Below are 26,022 nucleotides of genomic sequence, written 5' to 3' on the forward strand. Positions count from 1 at the left end.
TGGTCAAAATGAAAATCGCATACTATTTTATAAATCATGGCCACATGTGCAGGCTGCAGTTGCTTTCTACTTATCTGCGCATTGCCATGGGCGTGGCGCATGCCACAGATAACCACATGCCCCCGCTGACTCTTGCAGCATGCCCTCTGGTGTATGCGTGTATGGGTTTATAAAATTTAAATCAAGTAATTTACTCGCTTTTAGAGCGACCGCTAGGTCAGTCGACTGTTTTTGAATTCCCGAAAGCGCAGCAATTAACATAAAATAAAATTTCATCATTTGCTTGTGTACAGTAATTGCGGTCATTTAAAATGTTTATGCTCACCAAGTGGTTTTTGAATTATTTGCAATTGAAATAATATAAATTTTAAAATATGCATTTTGCAATATATCAAATATAGAAACAAGCCCATAAAAAATAAATTAATAATAGTCCCTATTCAGTGTGAGCTTTGCCTGCAATTAACGGCCACTGTGCGTATGCGTAATCCGCTTATTTAGCGCAGCTGCTTAAGAGCATCAAGTGGCTCGTTCTCCAGTCGCAACTCAGCAACTTTAATATGGAATTTAACATTAAATGCTCGCTGTTTAAAGGTTCGCTATATCCACCAACACGATGGGACCTCGAGTCCTCAGAAGCTCAAGCAACAGTTGCAAAAGCAGAGGAAGCAGGAGAAACAACAACAAAGAGCGAGCTAAAGGAGCCACGTAATGGCCGTCCAACAATGCCGTCAACATGAAGGACAACAATGTGCTGACTGGAATATTTTTTCGTATTTTATTATTAAATCACGTAGCGAGTGCAATACGGCGTCCAAAATGACAACGAACGCATTTTAATTGAAGGCGCCAAGGCGCACACGAAGCCCGCCTAAAGGAAGCTCAGCAGCTGATAACAAGTTAGAATGGCCGATGATGAGACACTCAATAAGGAGGAGATGGTAGCCAACTTCTGCCTCTGCTCATGCTCCTGTTTCGGTATCTGGTCCTGCGGCTACCATTGAATTTGTTGGCTTGAGCCTGTGCCGGATTCCTGCGAATGACTTTGGCAACGAAGTTTTCTAATTGAAAATTGCGTCGCTAAATTTAATTTGAAAACTTTCACTGACTGGGGCTGACCCCATAAGCATCAGAAGCGAAAAAAACACTCCAACCCAGCGGTAACTATTTGCAAGATTTATAAAAAGAGAAATCTTTTCTTTTTGCCCGGCACTGGGTCAGCCATAAACAGCTTGGCAAAACGCTTGCCAAACACTCGTGCCTTTCTGTATACTTGGATACAAATTATATTTTGCCTAATTGACTTGCCACGGACACTTTCTGCTTGGCTGCGCGGCCCGCGGATCTGTGACTGGCGCCAACTTTTCGCTAATACATATTTTTAACACAGCAATTTGGCGAAATGCTTTCATATTTTGGTCCCGGTCCCGCATGTTGACAACGAAATAATTCTGAGAAATATACACAAGCCGCTTGCATACGAATTTCTAGCTGAGCTTTGGTCAAAGCAAAAAGTCAGACAGGAATATGGTCAGGGATCGGGTGTAGGGTAAAAAGTTTTTAGCTTTATTTGATGTTTAACATGATGGCAGCCGGAAATGCATACAAACCTACATAAACACCGCAGTTGGGAGGCAAAAACATGCCGGCATTTCTAATTATAAGTAAATACTCATATACATGCTTATTAACAGGCACTGTACGTGTGTGTGCGAGTGTGAATAAGCACTTTAAAAGTTTTTTACACACACATACGCGCGTGCACTCTTGCTATGTAGGAACAAGGCTGCCCTGTTCGGTAGTCCGTAATGCATGCGAGAAGTGTGAGAAAGTACATTAGGGTCAGTGACGACTTGGACCACAGTCGAGCAGGGCGGGTCATGGGGCGGGGCGGGGCGTGGCATAACATGGATGCTGCTACTGCTACATTTACTTGTCGTGCCATTGGCAACCACTTTCGCTTTCCACTTGCAACATTTTGTGGCCGTGCCGAGCCGGGTGTGTGCTAGTGTGTGTGTGCTGGTGTGTGTGTGTCTTGTGCAATGTGTGTTTGCCATAATGTACAATTTAAATGTAAACAATTTGCCCCAATGTGGCGCAGCGTGGCAAAAAATGTTACAGGACAAAGGCAGCTGAATAAAATATTTAAAAGCTAGCAGTAGCAGCAACAGAAGCAGAAACAGAAACTGAGCATATGGCAGACGAGGCAGCTGTGAATAGTGAAACTCAAATATTTATCTTGGCAATTGCCTCTAATTTCGTTCAAAGTTGCTGGCGTTCTAAGTAAACTTTTCATTAGCAGCAAACTCGCAAAAACACACAACCATACAACACACAGACCCCTTTACGCCATTAGTCAACAGTCAGTAGGATAAGTAGTGCTAATTTTATTTAATTAACTTTCTTTTATAGTTGTAATGTTGTAATTGACTTTCATGTGCATTTGCAAATGTTTCAATCAAACTTCAACCCTACCAAAAGCCGCAAAATACACTCACATAATCATATTAATCATATCCCCATAGTCAGGATTTTCTGGTTTTCTCACCGAATGAACAGCGCATTTGGCACAGGCTATACCATTACGTATTCATTTAGTTTTCCCGTAGTATTTCCTATTGAAGAAAGTTAAAAATGAAGCACCAAAACTACATTTATTATATTTAGTGTAGGTTGCTATCTATTGGAAATTAAATATGTGAAGACCTAGTTAGCCCAACATAATTGGCCTTTTGCAAAGTCATCGTACAAACTCTTCCACCGTCGATAAAACTTAAATTAAATGAAATTGTTGCAAAAGTAATATTTTAAATTTAAATACAAATTTTGATTTTTTACTCACTTGACTTGCGCACTATATTTTAGAATGTCGTCAAAGGAAGCACGTCCCGTATGGTTAATTTTAAACTATTTATTACCTAATTATATTAATTAAGGGTATTTAATTATCGGTATACCACAGGTAGTTGTTCGCTGAATTCTTCAATATGCAACAAGCCGATATTCATAAAAGACAAAACCGCAACCACAACAAACAAGAACCGCAGCGCACCCAATATGGGGCGTTAGCTCTAACGGCCCATCAAAACCACAGGCCAAACTTTCGCATAAAATAAAAAAACAAATCAATTGAGAGCTGTGCTGTGCAATAAAACATTTTGAATATATTGAAAAACTAAAACAAGACACAAAAATGCGACGCCTATTGAAATGATGCCAAGTTTTTGTTGTTTTGCTCTCGCTGTTTCCCATGTATTTATATTAGTTGTTGTTGTTGTTGTTTTTGCTGCTATTATTGTTGTTTACATTGCGTGCTACATTTGGCACGTTGCCGTGGATATCTGGTTTGTTTAGCGACACGTTCTGTTGATTTTCTATTATTCCCTTTTTGCTTTCAAATTTTCTCAAAAGTTCATTAAACTCTTGCGCAAACAGTGAAATAAATATTAAATCAATTTAATTAACTCATGTTTTTTAGTTTAAACACAAAATTATTTCTCAAACCAAATATAATGATTTTAAAGTGTTCAAATACAACAAGAAAGTGATTTTCTGTTCTAGCGCCTGTTGTTTGCATAATTAATGTAATGTCTTGGGTCCCTCAACGTGGTGCCAGGGATGTTTGCTACGCCCTTTTACGACTGTTGTTTTATGCATGCAAAGCCCCACGCTGCGTATGCGTAATATGTGCCCAGGCCATGTTAAATTTTGGACTTTAAGACATCGAGACTTCAACGATTGCCAGCATAAGTTAGAACGTTAGAAAGTAAGGATAAGCGAGCAGCTTACTTCATTAAATAGCCCTCAGAAATATACGGGCTTTAGGGGATACATTTAGGGAGAGATATTATGTGTTATATTTAAAGTTAAATCATCATCAACCATCAAAATTATACAAAGACCCTCTAATGGCCGCCACACCTCACCGCATCTACAAAACTACATACTAAATTTCAGCTTTATAGCTTCTACGGTTCGTCCTGTGCGATGATCACCAATCAGTCTGTCAGTCAGAGCAAATAGTTTTATATAATGTGATTATGTTTTACATTTAATTCAATGCTTAAAATATAGAATAAAACCATGATGAAAATGACACTTAAGTGACATATCTGTCAATCATCGAGGGTGTGTACTCATGCTCACACGATTCTTTTGTAGTTTCTTAGAACTCTGTTGAAGCTGTATAAATATTATTTTTAAATAATATAGATACTGTTTATGCATAAAATAACAGAGTCTTTAAGAAGTAGGCATAATTCAGGCGTAATAAATTAAGCAGAGTTAAACATTTTATTTTCCGAAGCCCCGTACAGAAAATCTCTCCAAATTATTGATAGAAAATGAAAACGAAATTTCAAGCAACAATATATACTTATTTTTAGTCCCTTAATGTCAAATATGTTTTATGAAAAGCTGAGTATTAAGGTAATTTATTTATAGCTTGCCCGAACAATTCTTCCTTTATTTCGGAACTAATCACAAGACCCCATTAAACATTTCCTGTGATATTGACTTAATTAGAATGAGAAAACAGCCATAAACTCTTAGCACACTCAACACATACGATGGATATTAATTGATCCATGTTGAGAGCCTGTCAAATGCGCCGATGCCTAAATAATGAACCTCCGAATATCTTTGACAAGCAGTAAAAATTCCAATTGGGAAAACGTTTGCTCGCACCCTCGCTCTGCTCGCCGTCAGTTTTGTGTTAAGTAATTTACATGAGGCTAAAAATAGGCGCAAATAATGCGATGTGTCAAAACAAAACATCAAAACGAACTGAGCAATGGGAACTGTGATCTGAGAGATGGGCAATGGGAGCTGGGAATGAAGCGGGGGGCGCAGGTAAAACTCAAAACTCAAGAGAGCAACCAACTGGTGGCAACTATTTTGGATGCGGAACAGACATCAAAGTCGTCTTCCCCTGGGCTGCCAATAAAGGAATTAAACGAATTCATAAATCATTAAAAACGGCCAGACGATTGCCGCCAGCAACTGGTCACATGCCACAGGGCACTTATAAATAGAATTCCTGCGGCAACTGAAGAGGCGCACGTGCTGCTAATGCTGCTGCTGCTGCTGCTGCTGGACAACTTCAAAGCTGTTGCACCACAGAGCGTCTAATTAGACGCTGTGCCTGCAACAGGCAACACCGCAACAGCTAAGCAAATATAAACTAACTCCTGCACCCCCCGGGCTGTGCTGGGCTTGCATGGCCCAAGCCATTTATTAGGATTTACGACTAGGTGTTGCCTTTTGCTTTGCAGCGCACATTTGCTCAGCTTGCCGCAAGCCAAAGCGTTGACAAATTGGCGATGCCGCAGCGGAAGCTGCGCTGCCGCCATGTTTGCCATTTTGCTCAAGCTGTCATCGAATGCGCGCCGGAAAGTATGCAATGCAAAATAACAAATGGCTTGCGGCTTTGCGGATCTGCGGCTCTCCTTGGCCAGCTGCGCGCGGTGCGGGCACGCGGAGCTTATTTCAATAATTTCCTAATACGTACGTACTACGAGACTGCATAAATTTATGCATGGAGCTGCGGCTTGTGCTTCGCTAATCCTTTGCTTGTGCTGGTTGGCAGAAGTAGCCGGGCGGGGATATTGGAGGCATGGACCAACGATAAAATTAGCACTTCACTTTCGGCTGGCAAGCTGGCAAAAACATTTGAACATCAAAGTGGCAGGACTACAAAAAGAGAAAACCTAGAAAAAGCGTACAAAAAAGTCCTTTAAAATTTGTTTGCAAAATAAATGCGTCGCAGTTTTGCTGCTGCTGTTGCCTGCTGTTGCCAACATTTTTGCTTTGCTGCTCTGGTGAATTCTAAAAATTCTAAAAATGGAGCTCTCCATCCAGCGTTGAGTGGATTCTGTGGGCTCTGCTAAGCAAAATTGCGTTTCGACTTTAGCTTTAATAATTTAATTGACGATTACAGGTAGGCAGCACCTGAAGCTTGTGTAGGTCACTTGCCAAATATCGTTCAGAATAACAGATAGAATACTTGTAATATTAAAGAAGCCATGCGAACGAAAACAATGTTAAAATCTTACGGGCTGCCCTGTCGATTGAAATAACACACAACACGAACCCATAATTCGAGGTGAAGCAGCCTAGCATGAAGCAAAATATATTGTCTTTATATACATTTTGTTTGTTTTATTTCTTTTTTTTTATTATTATTTATCTTTTTTTTGAGAGAAAATAACAAACTTGAACAAACGACAGCAGCAAGGACAACCATAATGTCGACAACCGGCAAACGGAAGAGTCGAACAGACAATAAGCAGGGGGTGGGCGGGCGTGGGGGCGTGCGGGTTGCCAGGCACCTCTCCCGGCGGGCTGGCTGTGGGTATTGTTCTGCCCGTTCCGCGAATGGCAAGCGGAAGCATTGTGTTAAAATAACAAACAATCAGCCGAATCATGCAGGATGTGCAAATAAGAAATAAATATATTTTTATCAACGCCAGCGCAAGCGCCAGCTTCCTACCTAAGAACTTCAATTGGAAGCTTTCCCTGTTGCCCCTTCCGCTTTTCCCCATGCTACCTGCTGCCGCCGGGGCGTCAGTTTTCATGCTTTGCTAATAAAAAAAAAAACACAACTTTTCTTTTGCCTTTTTGCAGTACCTGCACGTTTGGTTTGGGCCGCTGCCGGCAAGACCGTGGATCTGCCATGCGATTTGACGCCGCCCACGCCGCAGGACTCGGTAAAATTGCTGCTTTGGTTCAAGGACACCACCGGCATACCGCTGTACAGGTAAGTGCTACTGCTGCTGCAGTTGCCGGAACATGGCAAATCAATTTGAAAGCCTGGCCAAACTATTTAGTTGAAAAAACCGTCTAAGCCAACTGCCAGTAGACGTTGCCAACAAGCGGAAATGCTGCCCAAGTGTTACACACACACACACACACACACACACACACACTCACTTACACATCCGGCAAGCGACAGCCATCCATCAAAAACGTGAAGTAATCGTCAACATCCTTTGCTGCCGTCACACTTGGCGAATTTTTCACATTTTTTTTGCTCCATTCTGCTATTTTTTTTGTTTGGTTTTTTTTTTGTGCGTTTTGCCTGAATTCCGGCATCGGTGCTTTTTGTGTGACGGCATTTTTGCGCAGGACCCCGGAAGAAGTGTTATGTGTACACGCACGTGTGTGCTTGTGTGTGTGGTAAGGATGCGCCCGTCCACGCCGTCATAATCCACTTTGTTATAATAAATGTAAAGCACATCCGATTACAGTTGCCATCGCTAAAGTGTAGCAAATTTTCACGCACATACGCATCAGACACGCTTCCCCTAACACCCTACCACCCTCCGGACCACTCCATTACCACCTCTCACTGGCAAAGAGCATTTTTGCTTTTATAAATTTCAGTTGATAAATTTTCAATGTGCCGCGCGCATTTCAAGTGGTACCGCCGCGAGGCTTGCGTGCCAGAGCAGCAGCAACTATCAGACACACAGGTGAACTGGCCACCAGTCGATAATCATAAACAACTGCAACAACTGAGCAGTGGCAGTGGCAGTGTTAGCAATCCAACTCCAGAGTGCCGGGTGTTGTACATGAAATAAACAGAGTAATTTGCTAAAACAGCAACAAATTGCTGCAATTTGCGCAAAGCTGCCAAAGCTGCCAAAGTCGCGACGTGGCACGCAGAAGCGAAGCAACAGTAACGAATCCACAAAAAGCAAGAACAAAGCAACACACACACACACACTAGCACACACATACATACTCGTGCAAATTGAGCGTCATTTTTTATGGCCGTAAATTATGGTAGCAGTAGGACAACCTGGGCGCCAGGGCAAACTAATGGCCAAGAGATGCTTGCATATGTTTATTTATGATGTATAATAAGCGCTATGTGCTGCTAGCCACGCCCACACACTAAATTCACACTTAACGATTTGCCTTGCAGTCTGGACTCGCGTGGCGGCAATGTAAAGCTGGCGCCACATGCGGCCATAGCTAGCGATCTGGGTCAGCGTCTGTTCTTTAGCATTGGGGATAATCCCAAGGATTCGCGCCTGCAGATTAAGGATGTTAAGCCCGAGGACGGCGGCGTCTATCGCTGCCGCATCGACTTCTTCAACTCGCCCACCCGCAACTTTAGGCATAATCTAACGTTAGTTGGTAAGTTCAATTTGCCAATCAGCCTAGAACGCGGCAATAAGCTCCATAATCTCTCTCTTATGCAGTGCCGCCCGAGGAGCCGCGCATCTTTGATGCACAGGGCAAGGAAATCTCCCAATTGGCAGGGCCATTTCGTGAGGGCTACGAGCTTTTCCTCTGCTGCCAAGTGAGAGGTGGTAAGTTTAAAATAATTTTTGCATTTGATCATTTGTAACTGTTAAGGAATTTATAAGGATAACTTTTTCGATTGGAATAAGATTTTACCAGTTATGAATTTATTTAAGAACATGTTTAAAATGAGAACTTCTCTTGTTTTCGGGTATTTTCTAAGATTTCTATTCGGTTTGTAGAGTATACTTTTGCAAATAAATACTCTTCAATGATTGGATAATTGTTCATCCGGAACACACATTGCACTTGGCACTGAGAAGTCCTTACAATCCCTGATCCCTGCAGCTGACATGCTGCGGTCACTGCAGCACTTTATAACCATCTCATGTGGCCAAGCATCGCTGTCGTTGTCTGCCATATTGTGGCTAGTCCCCGGCAGGAGCCTCCTGCATATGGCAGCAGTTGACAGGAACTTGGAATACAATTGAGAGCAGCTACCAATAACACTATGTCGTTCCGTTCTGCAGGTCGACCACCACCGAAGGTCACCTGGTGGCGTGATGGCAACGAGCTAATCGGCACCAGCCACACCTCGGTCGAGGAGGGCGCCACAGTGATGGTGAATCAGCTGCTCATTGGCACCACAACCAGGGACTACTATGGAGCCCGCATTGAGTGCCGGGCGCAGGGTACCCGCCTGCTGGAGCCTGTCATCAAAGATGTTACCGTACAGGTGCACTGTAAGTCGAAATGCCTTTCTTAAATGCTGCCGCCTAACTGTAACTGTATTCACAGTGAAACCTGTGCGTGTAAAGATCATAACGCCCAACGATCTGCTCACTGCTGGACATCCGATCGCCATACGCTGCGAATCGTGGGGCTCGTATCCGGCGGCAAAGATTGCCTGGCTGCTCGATGGCGAGCCTATACGCAACGCCGAGGTTACCGTGCACAGTGACAAGGAGGTAAGTGCCGACTCTTTCAATTTAAATAGCTCACAAATTGTCAAACGAAGTTTAACCAGAACAATAAAAAAAAGTAAACAAGCAATTTGCTGTTGTACATGCATCCTCCCAGAGGCAGCGTAACTTTTTGCTGGCAAATTTGCTTTTTACGTTTGACATTTGATAGCTACACACATAGACAGGCACACACACACAGGCACTCAAACACACATACTCACATATAACTTTGAGCAACTGTACGCCGCTTAATAACCTCTGAAGTGCAACTTCTACAACAACAATGTCGACCACTGGGTGACCCTAAAAGGCAACGTGAGCCAGGCAAAGTTTTGCAGCAGCCGCAGAGCCAAAAGCTGCAGACAAGTTGACTTCAAGTGGCCCGTCCGCCTGGCTGGCAGCCACAGACCCCCCCCCCCCCCCTTTCGGTCACTCCTTCTGCTTCTTTGATTAAGTGCACTGCCGAAAACTTTCGAGCGAACTATACAAATTTGCACTCGACGATTGGTCCAAGGAGCAAGACGGACTTTGCCTCGACTAATGTGCGAATTTTTATTTGAATTTATGCAGACGGGCCGGGCCGAGCCGGTCAGTTTGTTAAGGGCCGAACGCAATTTTTGTGCATCCAGCTTAAATTAATCAGCTCCAGTTCACATGCAACACGACTTCATTTGCCTGCGAGACAGATCCAGACTTTGGGGCGGGGTCTGTTTGTAAGACATGCGACCGCACTGTGTAAGGACAGCTCGGTTTTCGGCATCCATTAGTTATCCTTTTTCATACCTTGCCAGAGGATATTTTAGTTTTGTCACGAACTGTGTAACTAAAGAAAAACATGCGTGAATATTCTGAATAATATTGGTCGGCCGAGGCGTCTCTCTTTCACGAAAGTTCCTTTATAAACAAATTTTCTTTTCTTATTTTATTTGACCAATTTCACATATTTATAAAGAAGGCAATACTTTTTGAAAGGGTATTTCATCTTTGGCATGCAATAAATGAATGTGTTTTTTTGCTGCTGTTGTCGTTGCCTTTTTCGCTTTCTAATTATGCCATGTTAGTGAATAGAGACAGGAGCCAGATCCAGAGCCAGAGCAAGAGCTGTAGCTTTAGCTGGAACTGATGCTGATGCTGGAAAACGTGAGCGTTTGGGGCTTGCCCAATGCCAAACGTCGACTGACATTAGACAACTCGTGCATAACCGATTCTTACGATAGCAGGCATCAATATGGATGGTTTGGGTTTGGGTTTTTCGGCATCTGCTTGCTACACTCATGGCTTTGTGCTCAGATCGATTGTTGCCAAAACGTTGATGGCCTGCCATGAGCAAGCTTGGTTGCTGGCGTAACACAACACGCTCCTCGACACGAGAAGCCAAAGATGCGTCTCATTATTTCCAAGCTCGTGCAGGAAAGCCCTTCGAGCTTGTCGCTTGAGCTTGATACGATACCCAACAGCGAGGGGGGTACTAAGCTTTGCAAATGAATCTTTGTTACCTTCATCATATCTGAAAAATATCGAATTATAATTCCGTTTCACATATTGCAGGATGCCAACATTACGACCAGCATACTGACGCTAAAGGTAACATCCGAGAACGACAATGCCGAGCTGGCATGTCGGGCTACGAATCCATGGTTCTCCGGCGGCGCCATCGAGGACAAGCGCATAATACGTGTGGCATGTAAGTACAGATTGATGTATAAACATATTGAATCACATGGTCTGCTCTGTTGTATGAACTCTGGTCATACTTTCAATTATGTCAACAATGCGACGCACACACTCGTCATATATCTATCCTTTTCACAGCTCCAGCTTTGTGTGAGCAGGCGTGGGTGCGTGGGCGTTCGTAGCTAGGAGCACTTTCCGCCGCGGCAGGTCCAATTAGAAGCGTATTAGGGCCAGAGCAATATAATTTGATTAGGACTCCCACCCTGCAAGCCTGTAGGCCAACTCGCTCCAGTTGCTGCTACTCCTTCTTCAATCCAATCTGACCCCATGGCCACATCCACCTGTTGCTGCCTGCTGCACGTTAAGCTGCTTATGAAATGCAGTCAACTTCATGATGATATTTATCGTCATCGTCTGGGCTGTTGCCATTGCCTGTGGTGTTGTTGGCCTCTGGGTTGCCTTCGACTTGGCTTGATTAAATTTTCACTGTTATGTTTCCGGTGCTCATTTTTCGCCTAGCCACCGTAATATTTGCAACATCCGCTTCCGGCTTCCGTTTTACATTACTCCTGCCACAATGAGCGCAGCCAAAAGCAAAAGCAGCAACAAAAGCAAATTAAATTACCTGCACTCAACGCGACCCCAGCAACCTCTTACTGCGACAGCGGACTTCATTTCAATTTTATTTTCTGCCGCATTTTTAATAATTCACCATAAACGTCAGCAATTTTTGCCGTCTTGTATCCAGACGCCATAGTTTTTTCCACCCGCGCATACAAGATGGCGGCCGGGCACGAGAGCCCACGAGAGCCGCTCGCCCTGGCGCCAGTCTCGGTCGCGTATTAGATTTTTACAACCGTAACTAATAGTCCCATTTGGCTTATGGCCAGGCAGCCGAGTAGCACAGTGCCACAGTGCCACAGTGCTGCGTAAAGGATGTGCATTCAAGCGGTCGGCCGGCTGGCCAGCTACCCCGAGGCTGTGCTCTGTGCGTGGACAACAGCTGACCAGGAGCAGCAGCGTCAGCTTGAGTTAACTACATTACGCAACGCTGGCTGGGCCCGAGCAGGCGCCTCACCTTATGAGCAATTTGCGTTTATTATTTGGACTTTTATCTGGCTATTTGCAGCGCTCATTAGATTTGACGCCCGCACTTACTTATCCACTGCTTTTGGGTTTTTTCCTAACTTTTCTCTTTTGTTCCCACACAGATCCGCCCACCGTGTCGGTTCACTTGGCCAACGAGGATCCCAGCCGTATGGTAACACGTGCCGAGGGCCAAAATGTCACGTTCAAATGCCGTGCAGACGCGAGGCCACCTGTCACCAGTTACTCCTGGTTCAAGAACGTAAGTGCGCCACAGATTTTCATCAATTTGTCCAACTCCCTCTCCCTCTTTCCATTAAATTGAAACTAACCTGGACCAAGGAACAACCGCTGACGCCTATCAAGCGGCAGACACTTTGGCAATTTTTATTATCAATTGCTTCACTCGCTTCCCGTCTATCTCTTTCTCTCTCTCTCTCTCTCTCTCTGTGTGTCGCTCCGGCTGTCGAAATTCCTGCGGCAACTTAAGCAGACACTTTGCGGTTTAATTTAATTTACCGAAATTGTTTGCAGCAGCCAGAATTTCCAAAGCTGCGGGCAACTCCACATTCAAGACGCCAGGCGCAAAATATGTGGCCTATTCGGTTACCAAGTGGCCGCCATTAGCTACGCCCAGCTTTGGTTGCCATGCATAATTACTCATGATGGCTTTGATTGAAGTCGCCTTGTATTGAAAATTATTTAAGCATTAATCATGCGACAAATAATCCAGAGACTGACCAGAAAGCCAACATCTACCCATAGCTTCCATTCACATTCCCATAAAAGCCACAAAGCTTGACCGGCATTGTTCGGCTTCAGGGTATTGTGTTGTTGTTATTACTAAACGGGCAAGGTTTTGACAACCTTTGACAGTTTCGTTCACATGGGCACATCATCATTTTTCATTGCCCAAGCAAACACACACACTGTGGCATAAAATCATATTTTTTCACTCACATTATTATATTTGCCTTGTGTCTGCCAAGTGCGTGTCTTAGCTTGGCATATAACAAATTATCCCAGACCTTTGTGGCAAAAAAACTTTTTAATATTTAAGGCATTTCGTCTTTGGTCCTTCGGATTTGCCTTCTGCCGCTTGCCATTTGTAAGCGAAAAGCAAAAATCGGCAAAAATTATGAAAAACGATGCGGCAAATGTGCGCAGATAAAAAGTTATAAGGAGCAGCAAAAAGTAAGCAAACTTTGTCACTTCTTCGGTTGTCAGTTCTTTCTAGATTCCTTAATCAGCAGTTTGCTTTTCCCGTCTAGATAACCTAGAAACATTTGTATTCAACCAGCTCTGGTTTAAATTTCCAGAAACCAGAAATAACATAAACTTCCTTAATATGGTTATGAAGTCGACTGGCTGGCTGTTGAATTTCGCGTTAAATGCATTTAAAACGCATTACATAATGCAACTGCAATTAGCTTTATCTATCAGCAGAGTTAACTGAATTGTTTGCAATACATTTTGCAAATTAACATATTACAAACATTTAACTTTTTCATATAAAGCAAAAGTCAGTTCGTCTCAACTAGAAGATACCTTTCAGTCAAAGGACATGCTTATAAAAATAAATGATAGTTAGACTGTCTGAGAAGCAGGCTCAAACCTGAACTACAATTGTTATGTATTAAAAATATTGCAAATCCCTTACAAGCAGTTATCAAACCCGCTTTTAATGTTTACAGGGTATATAAAGCAATTTCCAATTTAAAGCTGCTGCAATAATAATTTCAGTGTTAATTTTTTTATTTAAAGTTTTAACACATGCATAAAATTCAACCCATGCATTTGATGCCGAAAAATTATGGAAAATTAATTTGAAAATGGCCCATAGACCAATCGAAATGACGTTCATTGAGCTGGCAAGTGACTAAAATGTTGTATGTTGCGCAGCCTGCAAAATATATAAAACAATATACAGCATTCAATAATGCCAATAGAGACACTCGAATACCGTTTAATTTGATTTCCAATCGTAACCATAATATAATTGGGAACACTTTGCGGGCACTTAGACAGCGACATTCGCAGCGTGTGTTAATGACATAAAAGCGAATTTATCTCTCGATGTGGTATCTGTGGCTGCTAAGAGTGCTATTGAAATGCGATAGATGTGATTTATGCAATCTGCTAAATATGCAGGATTGCCAGTCCTCATGCGAGGCATAACAGGAAAGAGCTGGAAATAGTAAGGCTTGTAATTGAAGATATGTTGAAAAAAAGATTTCAAAACAAAATCGCATTTACGACCAATTAGAACGCTATAAGCTATATGATATAGTTGTGCGATGTTAACAAAATTGTATAGCTGTGTATGGAGCAAAGTGAAACAAGTAAATTCCATTGTTGGTCAAGATGACTTTAAACAGAAAAAAGTTATTTGTACAAGTACATAATGGTCAAACAATCAACTCTATGGCAGCTCTGAACCGGCCTGTTCCAACTATGACTGACTGCAGGACGACGGTCCAATAAACGCTCAAATTTTGTTTGGAAATAAAACTTATTTATCAAGGTTTATTTTTTGGTCCGTGTCATATAAATGCTTTGAAAATGTTGTAGAGATGAGACAATAAACACCAAAGATAATCACGACCGACGCAGCGCTCAGGGTATCTCCTAGTCGGTCACTTCCGACCAGATAAGAGCTATTTTGCTTGCTTTGTTATAAAAAGACAAAAAACAAATTTGATTTTAAGGGCATCGCAGAAATGGTTAATCTAAATTAATTAGAACACATTCTATAATTTAAGGTATTATACAAATTATATGAGAGATAAATATAGCACAATTTAAATTCTTATGAAAGATTCTTTGTATAAGTAACGAAAACTAGGCAACGTGTAATCCAATTTTTTGTTTAATCCTAGTAAATATTGTTGGTAATTTCATACCTTTCATGCTCTTAATAATTCATATCAAATATATTCTACCGCACATGTGTACTGCGTGTTTGTTGTTTCTCAGCTAATGCTTAAACATACAACTGATGCTACCATAATTTCTAAAACCTGAGTTAAGCTGGTTCATTTTCAATTCCGAAATTGGAGGTGCTTCGTTGAGAGTCTGAAACTGAAAGCCTTGCATACAAGTGCTTTCTGTTAATCATTTGATTGCATAAACTTTAATCAAGCTCTTGCCAGAGCTGTTCTCAATTTGCAGATGCACTCGAAACATGTTCATAACGTTTTATTCCTTGCATATATTATATTTTTTGCAGGGCATGCGTATGTCAGGAGAGAGCACGGAAATCCTGCACCTGACGCAGCTGGAGCGGGAGAGTGCAGGTGCATACGCCTGCGGGGCCACCAACACAGAGGGGGAGACCCGCAGCTCGAGCCTCACCCTAAAAGTGCAGTGTAAGTAAGCAGTTTTGCGGCAGGCGGGCTCAATATAGAAATAAGTATTTTAGTAATAGTACAAAAAGCCACAACACTGGCAACAATATGATGGAATAACATGGCGAAACGGAAACGGAAGTTGCAAAATAAAATCAACTTGCTGCAGCTTGCGTGCCCATAGCAACAAAAAAATATATACAAATTTAAGTTTGCCAACTTGCGCAGCGGATGAGGAAATTGCTTAGAAATGATACATAGCCCAACTGTGACTGTGACTGTGTGTGTGTGTGTGTGTGTGTGTGCGTGCGTGCTTGTTTACAATTGTAAAATTGTTGCTGGCACCAGTCTAAATAACCACCATTGATTTACACACAAAAGTTTTGGCTATAAATTTAGATCTCGCAATTTTTGCTCTGCCAACTTTTTCATAAACCTCACGCACTGCCTTTGGGGAGCAGCCGCCGCCAGAATTTCTTTTTATCAAGAGATTAATGTGCAGTGCATATAAAACCGATTGAACTGTATAAATCAGTCGATCTTTGTGCCCTTCGTGTACCCCAAGTGAACCCTAAGAGTGGCTCAAGTGGAGCTTGTCCGAGCTGGCACCCATCGTAAATTGAATTCATTGCGCTCACCTTTCGCTTTCATCAGCTCAAAGCAGTTTATACTTTTAATACACTTTTAAAAAGCACTATAGACCAGTTACGAAGCATACAATGCCTCAAAGCACTTTTTAGGGATTGTAAGAATTCAAGTCAATTGATTCGTCTGTCAGCTGCAGACAACACATGTATAGAAAGTGTATAATGAGATGAAATAAGTTTATATTTGCAAATACTTTTTCTTTTTTACCAATATTATATATATTCGAAATATTTGATTCTATTCTATCATTGTTAGAGTTTTAAAATGTAACAAAATTTGTTAAAAATCCGGTCTTAAGCCACATCATTCAGCGTCAATGCCAATTAATTGTTTCAATGAATTAATAAATTTTTTCCAAATACCGCGACCTATTTAAGATGACTTAAATTTTGTTGTTTATTAAATGATTTATTAGTTTTGCCAAGAGTCGGCCATAAATATCGGTTATAACAGGACAGAGGGGGTAAATTTAAACGCCAGGCCTTGTCTAATGGAAAATGTTTAAATGATAGTTAGGGATATTCTAGTTTTTGCTACTACAGCAGTGTAAGGTGTTATATTCCTCTTAGATAAAGAGCAGATTTCTATAAGCTAAAAAGAGTATAGCTAAGTCCTCACCTCTAGGAGAACTTTTCCCTGTTTGTTTTCTGTCGTATTGAAAACTTCTGGACTGCTGTCCTGATTATTGCGTAACGACATTCAAGTCGAAAAGTCCATGTATGCACATACTTATAGCTCTCTGACATCCGCAATCCTCTTACATGACGGAAATTTACAAAGGAAACTGATTCATTTTTCAGTGCTCGAAAGTCGGAAATGCGCTGTTTATGGATACGACAGTTAAAGTAGTTTTTATTTCGAATTATGAAAGTTTCGAGCATTGAGTTGTGGGTAAATTTTGGCTCGACTCACACACAAGCAACAAGTACCTGTACACATACACACACACACACACGTGTACAAGTCCTTTCAAGCATATTGCGCTGATATGCAGGCAACTTGTGATAACAGCGGCAAGTAATAAAGCCTCAAATACTTATCAGCCTTGGCGTGACTTACATTTAAAGTCGGCTTTCAGCGCCAAGCAACGCCAGCTCGGCGCGCTCGCACACAGCACACATGCGTCTGCATGTATATATATATTTGATGTACATATGTGTGGCAGACAGACGTGGCCCGTGGGCTAGGGTGCAACTTCCGTATATGTGGTCTCATTTTACAGTCAAGTGAAAGTAAAGTCGACAACATCTTCTTCAATACCTGCCACTCACACACACAAGCGCGCGCGCAGCACAGCTTTACCCACTTTTTTTTTAAGCATAAACAGGACAACAACAACGTCAGCAGGGCCCACGTTCATGAAACGGAAACATGTTAATTACTATGCTCAAGGCTATGTAGCTGGCTCGACTTCCTTTTGGATTTAGCTTGCTCTTTCTTTTTATTTTTATTTTCGTTTTTGTTGCTTAACTCCAGAGGCGTACAGACTGTTTGCTCTATCGGGCTGGGTTGGGTGCTCTCATATTTGTGAGCTGAAAGGAAAATTTAAAAACGAAATGTTCTGCGGCTTAACGACTTTCTCTTTGACAACCCTCAATGCGATTTTCATTTGGTTTTTGCGTCTTTTCAGTCTCGCCGCGTTGTAAACCGGGCACTGAGCAGACATCCATAGGAGCCATCAACATGCACTCGATACAGGTGAAATGCGAGGTGGATGCCGATCCCCCAGAATCGGTCCGATTTAGTTGGACCTACAACAATACACGAAATGTTTCGCCGGTAAGTATTGGGCGGGCTACTTCGCAATTGCACGCCAAAGTCATCTTTATTTTCTTGACTTGGAACTGTGATTACGTCCGCAAACGTGCCTCAACTTTGGCGCACAGTTTGTGCCGAGCTTAGCTGAAATTATTGATTCGAGAGCTGGAAAGCTGAAAACTTTCAGCTCGAATGTGACCAGCTATTAGCAAAACTTGTGTTAAATACTTGGTAGCTAGCTGGGACTCCCGCACAACAAAGGCACCCTGACGGGAATCAGACGCTGCAACTTTGTACGTGACTGAATTAAAATTTAATCAAAATGTATAAATTTTGCAGTGAAGTAGCAGAGGATAGTCGCCCGGCGAGCTGTGCAAGGTTGGGGGACAGAACTGCAAAGCCTGCAGACAGAGGGGGAGATCGAGCAGAAGACATGCATATGCGAGTCCACTAAGCACTGGGACAGCTGTGCACAATAAATAAAGTAATTCATTTACCGCAAAAGTTATTTGAAAATCTGCACGAAAATCCTGTGAGTCACAGGCAGAGCCACAACTAGTCCCTTCTGGTCCGAACTGAACTCAACTTGGCTCGTTTCGACTTATCCAACTGTTTGCATTGCAATAAAAACCCATTTGCCTTAAAATATTTATGCTAACCCAACTGCCGGGCTGTTCGACTGCCCAACTGCCCGACCAACCGACTCTGACTGTTGCCAGGCTCCAATGATTTTGCCTACGTTTGCAGAACGATTCGTAATCCTTGTGCTGCTGATATTCTTGTGCTTGCAGGTGCTGAACTCCAGGATACAATCGAACGGACTGGCCAGCACAGTGACGTATCTGCCGCAAACCGACTCCGAGTTAATAACGCTCGCTTGCTGGGCCAGCAATACGGTTGGCAGGCAAACGGCACCATGTCTGGTCCACATACTGCCAGCAAGTAAGTAAAGGAAATTGTTATAGCCCCACTCCCTACACATGCAACTTCCTCATCCTGACTGCCTGGCTGCCCAAAGATGCCGACATTGTGTGCAATTTAAACAAGACGACGCCGGTGTCTGAGTTGGTGTCGGTGTCTGAGTTGGTGGCGATGTCGATGTGAATGTGAGGGTATCTATTATGCACACCAGAGGATCTACTTACATAATTGGTTGGTGCGCTGCAATTGAGGCAGCCAGGCAGCGCCTTGGCCAAGCCCATGGCAAATAATCATCAGAGTACGCGGTCTACCTGCAGCTCGTATTATTATAAGGTCTTTGGCCAAATTTGGACGTTATTAATGCAAACGGTGGGCGTGTCGCTGCCTCGCCTTTATTTGCGCAAAGTGGCGAAAATGATGCCCCAAATTCAAAATGCAAATTGTTACCAATGCTAACTGTAAATTATCCTGCAATAGTCCATTAAGAGCAACGCCTGTCCTCACTGCCCCCTTCCTTTCTTTCTCGCCCTGCAGATGCACCTGAGGCGCCAAAAGCCTGCGAACTGCGCAACGATACCGTCCTCGAGGTGGTTTGTGTGGCCGGCAGCGACGGCGGACTCTCACAATACTTCATGCTGGAGGTGGTGGGCGGTGACTTGCTGTACGCCAGCGAGTCGGCGGCGGCGGGCAAGGGTCAGTTTGGCGAGACTGTTGGCCAGGGCGACAATGAGATATCCACGCTCAATGATCAGGTGAGTCCTCACTTCAGTTCAAGCGTATTTTCAACACGTGCAGTTGGCGTTCAGAGAGTCTGGCGCACTGATTGAATTACAGTTAAGGTACGGGCCAGCGAGCGAGCGGGCAGCCCGAGGCAGAGCCACAATTTGAATCGCTTGAAATCCATATGGTCAATTAGTGTGCTCGTCCTTTCTGACTTTTCTGCTTGAATTATTAATGAATATGATTTTGAGACGAGGCAGACGGCGGGCCAGTCGCTCGGGTTGAGCCAATCGGCTCAAGCGTAAAAAGGACAACATAATTAATGCTATGAGTTTCCATTCGAGCCAAGCAGTTTAACCAACTGAGTGGACAAAGGACGATGGGCGGGGGTCGACTTCATCCATAAGCCAACGCGGTGAACACATGCTGAGTTATTAAATTATCTCTGTCACTCGTAAAAGAGAATATCATATGAAAATTTCATTTCATTTCGTTTCGTTGCTTTCACCAACTTAAGTTAGGCAAACGATGGGGCTTGACGAGAGAGAAAGGGGAGGGGGGGTTGGGCGGTAAGTCTGATACACGCCAGTTGCTTGCTTTGCTGATGAAGCGCTGGGCGGGCGACTTTATTAGCAATGTAGCCAAGCGCAAAGCAACGACTGGGCCAGGAGCCGAGCAGAGGCAAGCGGAAAGGATGATGAGCAGGACATGGACTCCGACCAACGTTGGACGTTTGCAGCTTTAAAGTTTCACGCTAGATAAAAATGGCATACACCAAGGGTCGTGGGGCTGGGGCAGCCACATTGACAGCAGCTACAGTACTCAGTGTGGACGGTGGACGTTGGTCGGCCGGCTGTGTGGCCGGGGGAGGGGGGAGGGTTGGGGTGGCATAAACGCCGCAAGGACAACATAAATTACTTACGCTTACTTGAGTGGGAATTTGTGCGTAACCAACGAAGCTCACTCGATTGTGTCCTATTACGGCAAACGGATATTCAGTTTAAAATTTCAGACAGCGCTCTGGTCAGAACAATGTGGCATTCCCCCCACACACACACAGCATGCACTCTAAACACATTTTTAGGCATGAATAATTATTTATGGGCTGTGCACTGCCATAGTCGTGTGGGCGTGTGCAGAAAGTTTGGGCCCCAAAAGTTGGCAACAAATAAGCGTAGCATACTTTATGGCTAAACCATATGGCCAGCATATTATGATGGGACACATGTCCATCAAGATATGTATATATATGATATATATACAACTCCCAACTGGTTATCTGGTTTTTATTTTGCTGTAACGTTTTTCTCTTCTTTTTTTCAGGCTACATCTGCACCCATCTTTCGCATACAGGAAAACAGTCCACAATTTCGTTTGAATAATTTAGAGCCGGGACGTGAATATCAATTTTTAGTTTATGCCGTTAACGCAAAGGGACGCAGCGAGCCGCCGGTGGTGATTGAACGTGTGCGCGTCGCTGCACAACTGGGACCATATGGTGAGTACCCGACTACCGGGGTAAACAAGTAACCAAAATAGCCGAGTGCCCGACTGGCCGAGTGGCCAACTGGCCGAGTCACAAGACAAAAGCCCTACATAAAGTGTGCCAAAATATTTGCCAATTGCCAATCTGAATTTGCCTCTGCCAGTTGCCAGTTTTGGATGTACCAATAAAGTTGACCGAGTTGGGTTTCTGGCATGCTGGCAGTTTGTAGTTGGTAGCTAGCAGAAATTGACGTAGCTGTCTAATTCAACGCTTGAGTGAATTTTCAAATCAACGCAAGTTCAGGGAAATCATCTTCAATCAGCCGCCGCGAAAACTGTGCACATGGCGCACGCACAAGCAAAGCAAGTAACCTGAGTAGTCCTTTGCAGGCTGGCTGACTAGCTGGCTGGCTGGCAGGCTTGTAGGTTTGCCGCTGAGGCCGCCCTTTTCTAATCCACTGACTGAGTTATGCAGCGAAGCGTAAAGCATTTCAGCATTTTCCATCAATGCGCTGAGCGAAGCACGCATATTGCGTATACGCAAGGGCGTGCCGCTACAGCCTCTTCATTTTTACCATTCTTAACGACAACTGTGTGTGGTCACATGTGTACGTGTGTGAGTGAGAGTGTGGTGTATGTCATTGGCAGCGCCCTTCTTTATTTCATACCATCGAGCGAGAAGGAGAAGCGAAATTGCTTCAATTTTCGTTTTGCTTAACGGGACGCCGTAGACACTTTGCTTTTATTGTTCGCCTCGTATTCGCATTCGCATTCGCACTCGTCCATTGCGTATACGTATAAATATATTCGTGCGTAGGCAGCAACGAGAACAATGTTGTCATTATTTTCATGCTGATTTTTATTTTTATCTGCGTTTCCATTACCATTTTCATTTGCAGTGGCGGCACTGCGGCACCGCCTGTGGCACTGCCTGTGGCTGCCTCTGGCCCTCGCTCTGCTTTGCCTGCCACACTCTTTGAACATTTCCATTTGCCTTAACGGTGCACAGTTCGAGTTGGCCATAAATCACATATAATATTGACCGATTTAATGCACCTAATTGTGCTTCATACGCAAATGTTCAATTAAATGTTCCTTGTCCACCATCCCGTCCTGCGAGCCAGGTCAGTTTCAGCCTATTCAATGAATTTGTTAGTCATTTAAGCCCGACCCTCAGTACGTCTTCTCGTCTGTCGGTCTTAATGCATTTATTCGGCCTCGGAACAATAAATGTGATTACCACAGGGCCGTAGTCGGTGCGAGTGCAAAAAGATCCCTTGAAGGCTCTGATAGGAGTAATTTATGCGAAATTTTAACATTGCCAGTCAGCGCCTTCCTTCGCAGCTTCTATTATTTACACATTGTCTGGGACTGCTGCCTCGGTGAGTGTGGGTGGGCGTGTAGGAGTGGGGGTGGGTGTGTGAGGGTGTTTGGTAATAAATAGGCCAAGACAGCGCCGCCCTGGAGTCACAATATTTACGTGTGAATAACGGCAAAGCCGTCGACGCTTGACGATGATTTTTGCTGCAGATTTAAATCTGTTTACGTCGAAATGAAAAACACATAAGGCTAAGTTATTCGCATAAAAAACCTAATGAAAAACGGTGAAGGAAGTGCCCACATGAGTCTGGGGAGAGTAGGCAGCAAATAAATTGGGAAATCTGGCATACGCAAACAAATCTGTTAGCCAGAAGCCAACAGGAAGAATGGCTGGTTAACGAGAACAGGTCAAGATTAAGGGAGAATAGGAGATACCCTCTGCTCATGAAGGACGAACATTAAGCAAAGCTTTTTTTCTACTCTAATATCAATAATTATAGTAGATGTGCCCCAAAAATGTAGAATTTATTATGATAAAATGGGACAAATGAGTGCAAAAAGAAAAGCACTTTAATATAAATGGAAATAAGCATTCCCGACATTTTGTGCAGATACAGGGTATAGAAATGGCAGAGATGTGGCCAAGAATATTGAAAAGAAAATTGTTGGCAAAGGCCAGCAGCATCAATAGCAGCCGCACAACAACAAAAATTAAATTGAGCCGCAGGTGTAGGCAATTTCCACTTAAATGCTCGCTCTAAAAGCCAGCCGAGAGCCACCATAGCAGCCACTTGGCAGTGTTTCAATGCGAAGCTCGCAAATGGAGCGGAAATGCTGCAAAGCATAGGAGTGAAGGAGGCAGCTCCTCCTGCCAACTGGCGGGCAGCTGGGCAGGTGGGCGGTTGGCTGAGACAAGACGAATGAATCGCATAAATCTTGCCTCTGGGATCATCTTACAAAGAGTTTGCTGTTGCAATTTCCGCTTCACCATCTTTAGCTGAAAATCTAATAAATATAAACAATGCCTTCCCATAACATATTGCTAATAATTGGCAAAGCTCTTTCAATCTCGAGCAATCAGCGTCTTGATTTCGATGTCCTTGCCGGCGACTAGCAATTAAAGCCTTATCGAGGTCCTGGCAGCTCCGGGCAACCCAGGCTTCGCATTCCAGCGCACAAGCGATTGCCCAATTGGGCTAATTTCAATTTTCAACACAATTTGCTACAACAACAGAAGCGGAACGACAAATGCTAAGAAAACAGAAGACCCCATAAACAAATACTACAGCAAAACAGTTAAAGCAATCAGTTAAGCAAAAGGCGAAACGTGAGCACACACAGACACACACAAACACACACACACACACACATGCGAAGTCCCAAAATAAAACAACAAAACAAATAAATAAATGGCAAATGTAACGCAAAAAAATGAAAATGGCAAAATGAGGAGTGTGGAGCAGCGGCTGCTTCCACAACTTCATACTAATTTCGAGCAAATAACAAATCATTGTGCGCCCCGCCCCTTCACCGACACCGCGCCCTACAAAAGACCATTTTCGTGCCCAGCAAACTATTTGATTTCTAACCTGCGTCCACGTCTCGTTTTGTTTTATCTCACTTACAGATGAATCTATTCTCTCGGAGGACCCGACGCCCGCGGAAACCACGCACCATGTGGGCGGCAGCAGCAGCAGCAGCGCAGGGGGCGTCGGCGCCGGCGCCAGCATTGGCAGCGGCCCAGAGAAGGAGTCGACGCTCCTTATACTTGCCACCGTCGTGGCGATAGGCGCCGTCATTGTGACGTCAATTATCGTGGCCGGCATTGTTGTTGTGTGTCGGCATCGGCCGCGGCCACCTGAGCCGCAGGAGGTGCGCAAAAGCATGCGGTAAGTCTGTCATATATACCCTGTAAACGGGTGCGTAAAACGGGTTACTGAAACGGGATTTGGTAAATAAAGTCCGCTTAAAGTTGTTCAGTGAAAGGTTGTACAGGGTATCGCCCGGTCGAGCAGTCTTATAGTGAATTGTGTGTTGTTGTTTCTTGTTATTGTTTTGACTTGAGCGCATATAAAAACAAATAATGAAATTGTTTGCTCTGCTGCTGCGGCTGTGTGTGCAGAAATAATTACAGCATTATTTATGTGGCGCACGTGTGCTGCAGCAGCAGCAGCAGCAGAAATGGTAGACGAAGGGCAGCGGCAGCAGAAGAAGGGTTAGCGGTTGAAGCCACAGCATTAATAATTGTAGCATACTTTTTTGCGCCTTTTCATAAAATATAATTAAAAGGCATAGCGAACGCAAGAAATTAGTGCACATTTAATTGCACGGCTGCTTTAAGTTCAAGTCTTTAAAATGCGATCAAATCAATGGGCCTGGCCACAATGCCTGGCAACGGCATCAGGCTCATTAAACATTTTGCCGGCAATGACCAAATCGATTAGCCCGCAGCAGTAGACCGAAAGCCGCCCGTGGGCCCAAGCTAAACAAAGAGCACGCAGCTGCCCACTAAATTATGCTTAGACTGTAATTAAATTAATTAAACCTGCACCTGACTATGACCCACAAAGGAGCAGAAAAGAATCAAAATGAACGACACTCGCCCTCGCTGTGTGTCTGTTTGTCTGCGTGTCTGTGTGTGCTGTGCACCGGAAACGGAAGCCGCTTGCCTGACACCGCCGCACCGCAAAGAGAGTTTCATTTAAGATAAGAAATCAGCGTTAACTTTGAAAGGGTCGCCCAGCAAAGAGTATATAATTAAGCAGCTGCTTAACCTGCAGCTGCCTGCCTGTCGCTCTGCCTCTGTCTCCGTCAATGCCTCTCACTCTCGGCAGCGGCAACCATCCGGCCGTCCAGGTAACAGCTACCGGACTCAGGCGACTGTCAGCTGTGGCCCTAGCTGGAGCCTGTGCTAATGAAAGGCAAACTTGCAACCACAGTGGCAACTTCTATGTGCGGTGTTTGTGTGTGTGTGTGCGTAATGCTTAACTCATTCATTTAGTTACCCTTGGAGTCCTTTGCGTGCGTCTATCTATTTGCCAGCCTGCCAAATTGATGCTGCCACTCAATCGTATCAGGCGCCTGATTATCGGTCCACCTACTCGAATCTGCGATAAAGGGGATGATGGGAATAGATGGAGTAAGCGGGGAACATTTGATGGGGCATTACATCAAAGCAAAGCCCAACAAATATTAATTAAAATGCGCCAAAGTAAAAAGTTACAAAAATAGCAGCAGCTAGTTGATTGGCTGCCCCCAGCCTCGTCACATTTGTCACATCAAAGCGAGCCGCATGTGGGTCATTAAATGGTCGCTTTACAAATTTGTTTGCGGGGGGCGGGGCTAATAATATGGGGGCAATAGAGGCGCTCTTAAAACGGCTCTTGGCCAATTGCAATTATACGTATATTCCGTCCGAGCACTGTACTGTATCAAATTATGTATTATATCAGTGGCTGTCAGGTGAGCTGACCCCGCTGCGCGCCGCCTTGTTGCCAATGTGCGTCAATGCATAAATTTTAACGATTTGCCTTTTGTGGCAAAAGTAAAAGTGCAAATATTTAAACGAACACACACACGCGCACATGGCAAACACACACGCGGTTTTTCGTTGTGTGCGTTCAATTTTAACTGATAAGGGCGCATCGGAATTAATTAGCCTTTGCGCTAGGGGTGGCCATCAATTATAGCAGATCTGGGAGCAAACAGATTGAAATTTCGCTGTTATGTGTCCTCGCAAAAGCGCGTTGTGCAGCCCGAGCGATGTTGCGCATACGCCACGTGCAACGGGACTATTGAATAGAAAATGTGAAACGGCTTGAAAAGTGGCAGCAGCTGCTCCCAGGTGG

General features: G+C 43.8%; 1 protein-coding gene across 6 annotated transcripts in view; it reads left to right on the forward strand.

The window, feature by feature from the left end:
• side (sidestep) overlaps nt 1–26,022 on the forward strand; it is a 70,333-nt gene that overhangs the window by 35,636 nt on the left and 8,675 nt on the right. For all 6 annotated transcript variants that reach the window (XM_064694168.1, XM_064694169.1, XM_064694174.1 and 3 more), the window contains 13 exons: nt 6,625–6,757; nt 7,928–8,142; nt 8,208–8,318; nt 8,781–8,993; nt 9,049–9,218; nt 10,764–10,899; nt 12,101–12,237; nt 15,205–15,343; nt 17,601–17,749; nt 18,520–18,670; nt 19,184–19,401; nt 20,693–20,867; nt 23,802–24,063. In XM_064694168.1, the coding sequence (XP_064550238.1) occupies nt 6,625–6,757; nt 7,928–8,142; nt 8,208–8,318; nt 8,781–8,993; nt 9,049–9,218; nt 10,764–10,899; nt 12,101–12,237; nt 15,205–15,343; nt 17,601–17,749; nt 18,520–18,670; nt 19,184–19,401; nt 20,693–20,867; nt 23,802–24,063 (2,209 nt within the window). The remainder of the gene's footprint in view (nt 1–6,624; nt 6,758–7,927; nt 8,143–8,207; nt 8,319–8,780; nt 8,994–9,048; nt 9,219–10,763; nt 10,900–12,100; nt 12,238–15,204; nt 15,344–17,600; nt 17,750–18,519; nt 18,671–19,183; nt 19,402–20,692; nt 20,868–23,801; nt 24,064–26,022) is intronic.

The sequence above is a fragment of the Drosophila montana genome, unplaced genomic scaffold (genome assembly GCF_035044405.1).
Source record: "Drosophila montana isolate Dmon_TW-CO22-7 unplaced genomic scaffold, ASM3504440v1 contig_3733_1, whole genome shotgun sequence".
Taxonomy (NCBI): domain Eukaryota; kingdom Metazoa; phylum Arthropoda; class Insecta; order Diptera; family Drosophilidae; genus Drosophila; species Drosophila montana.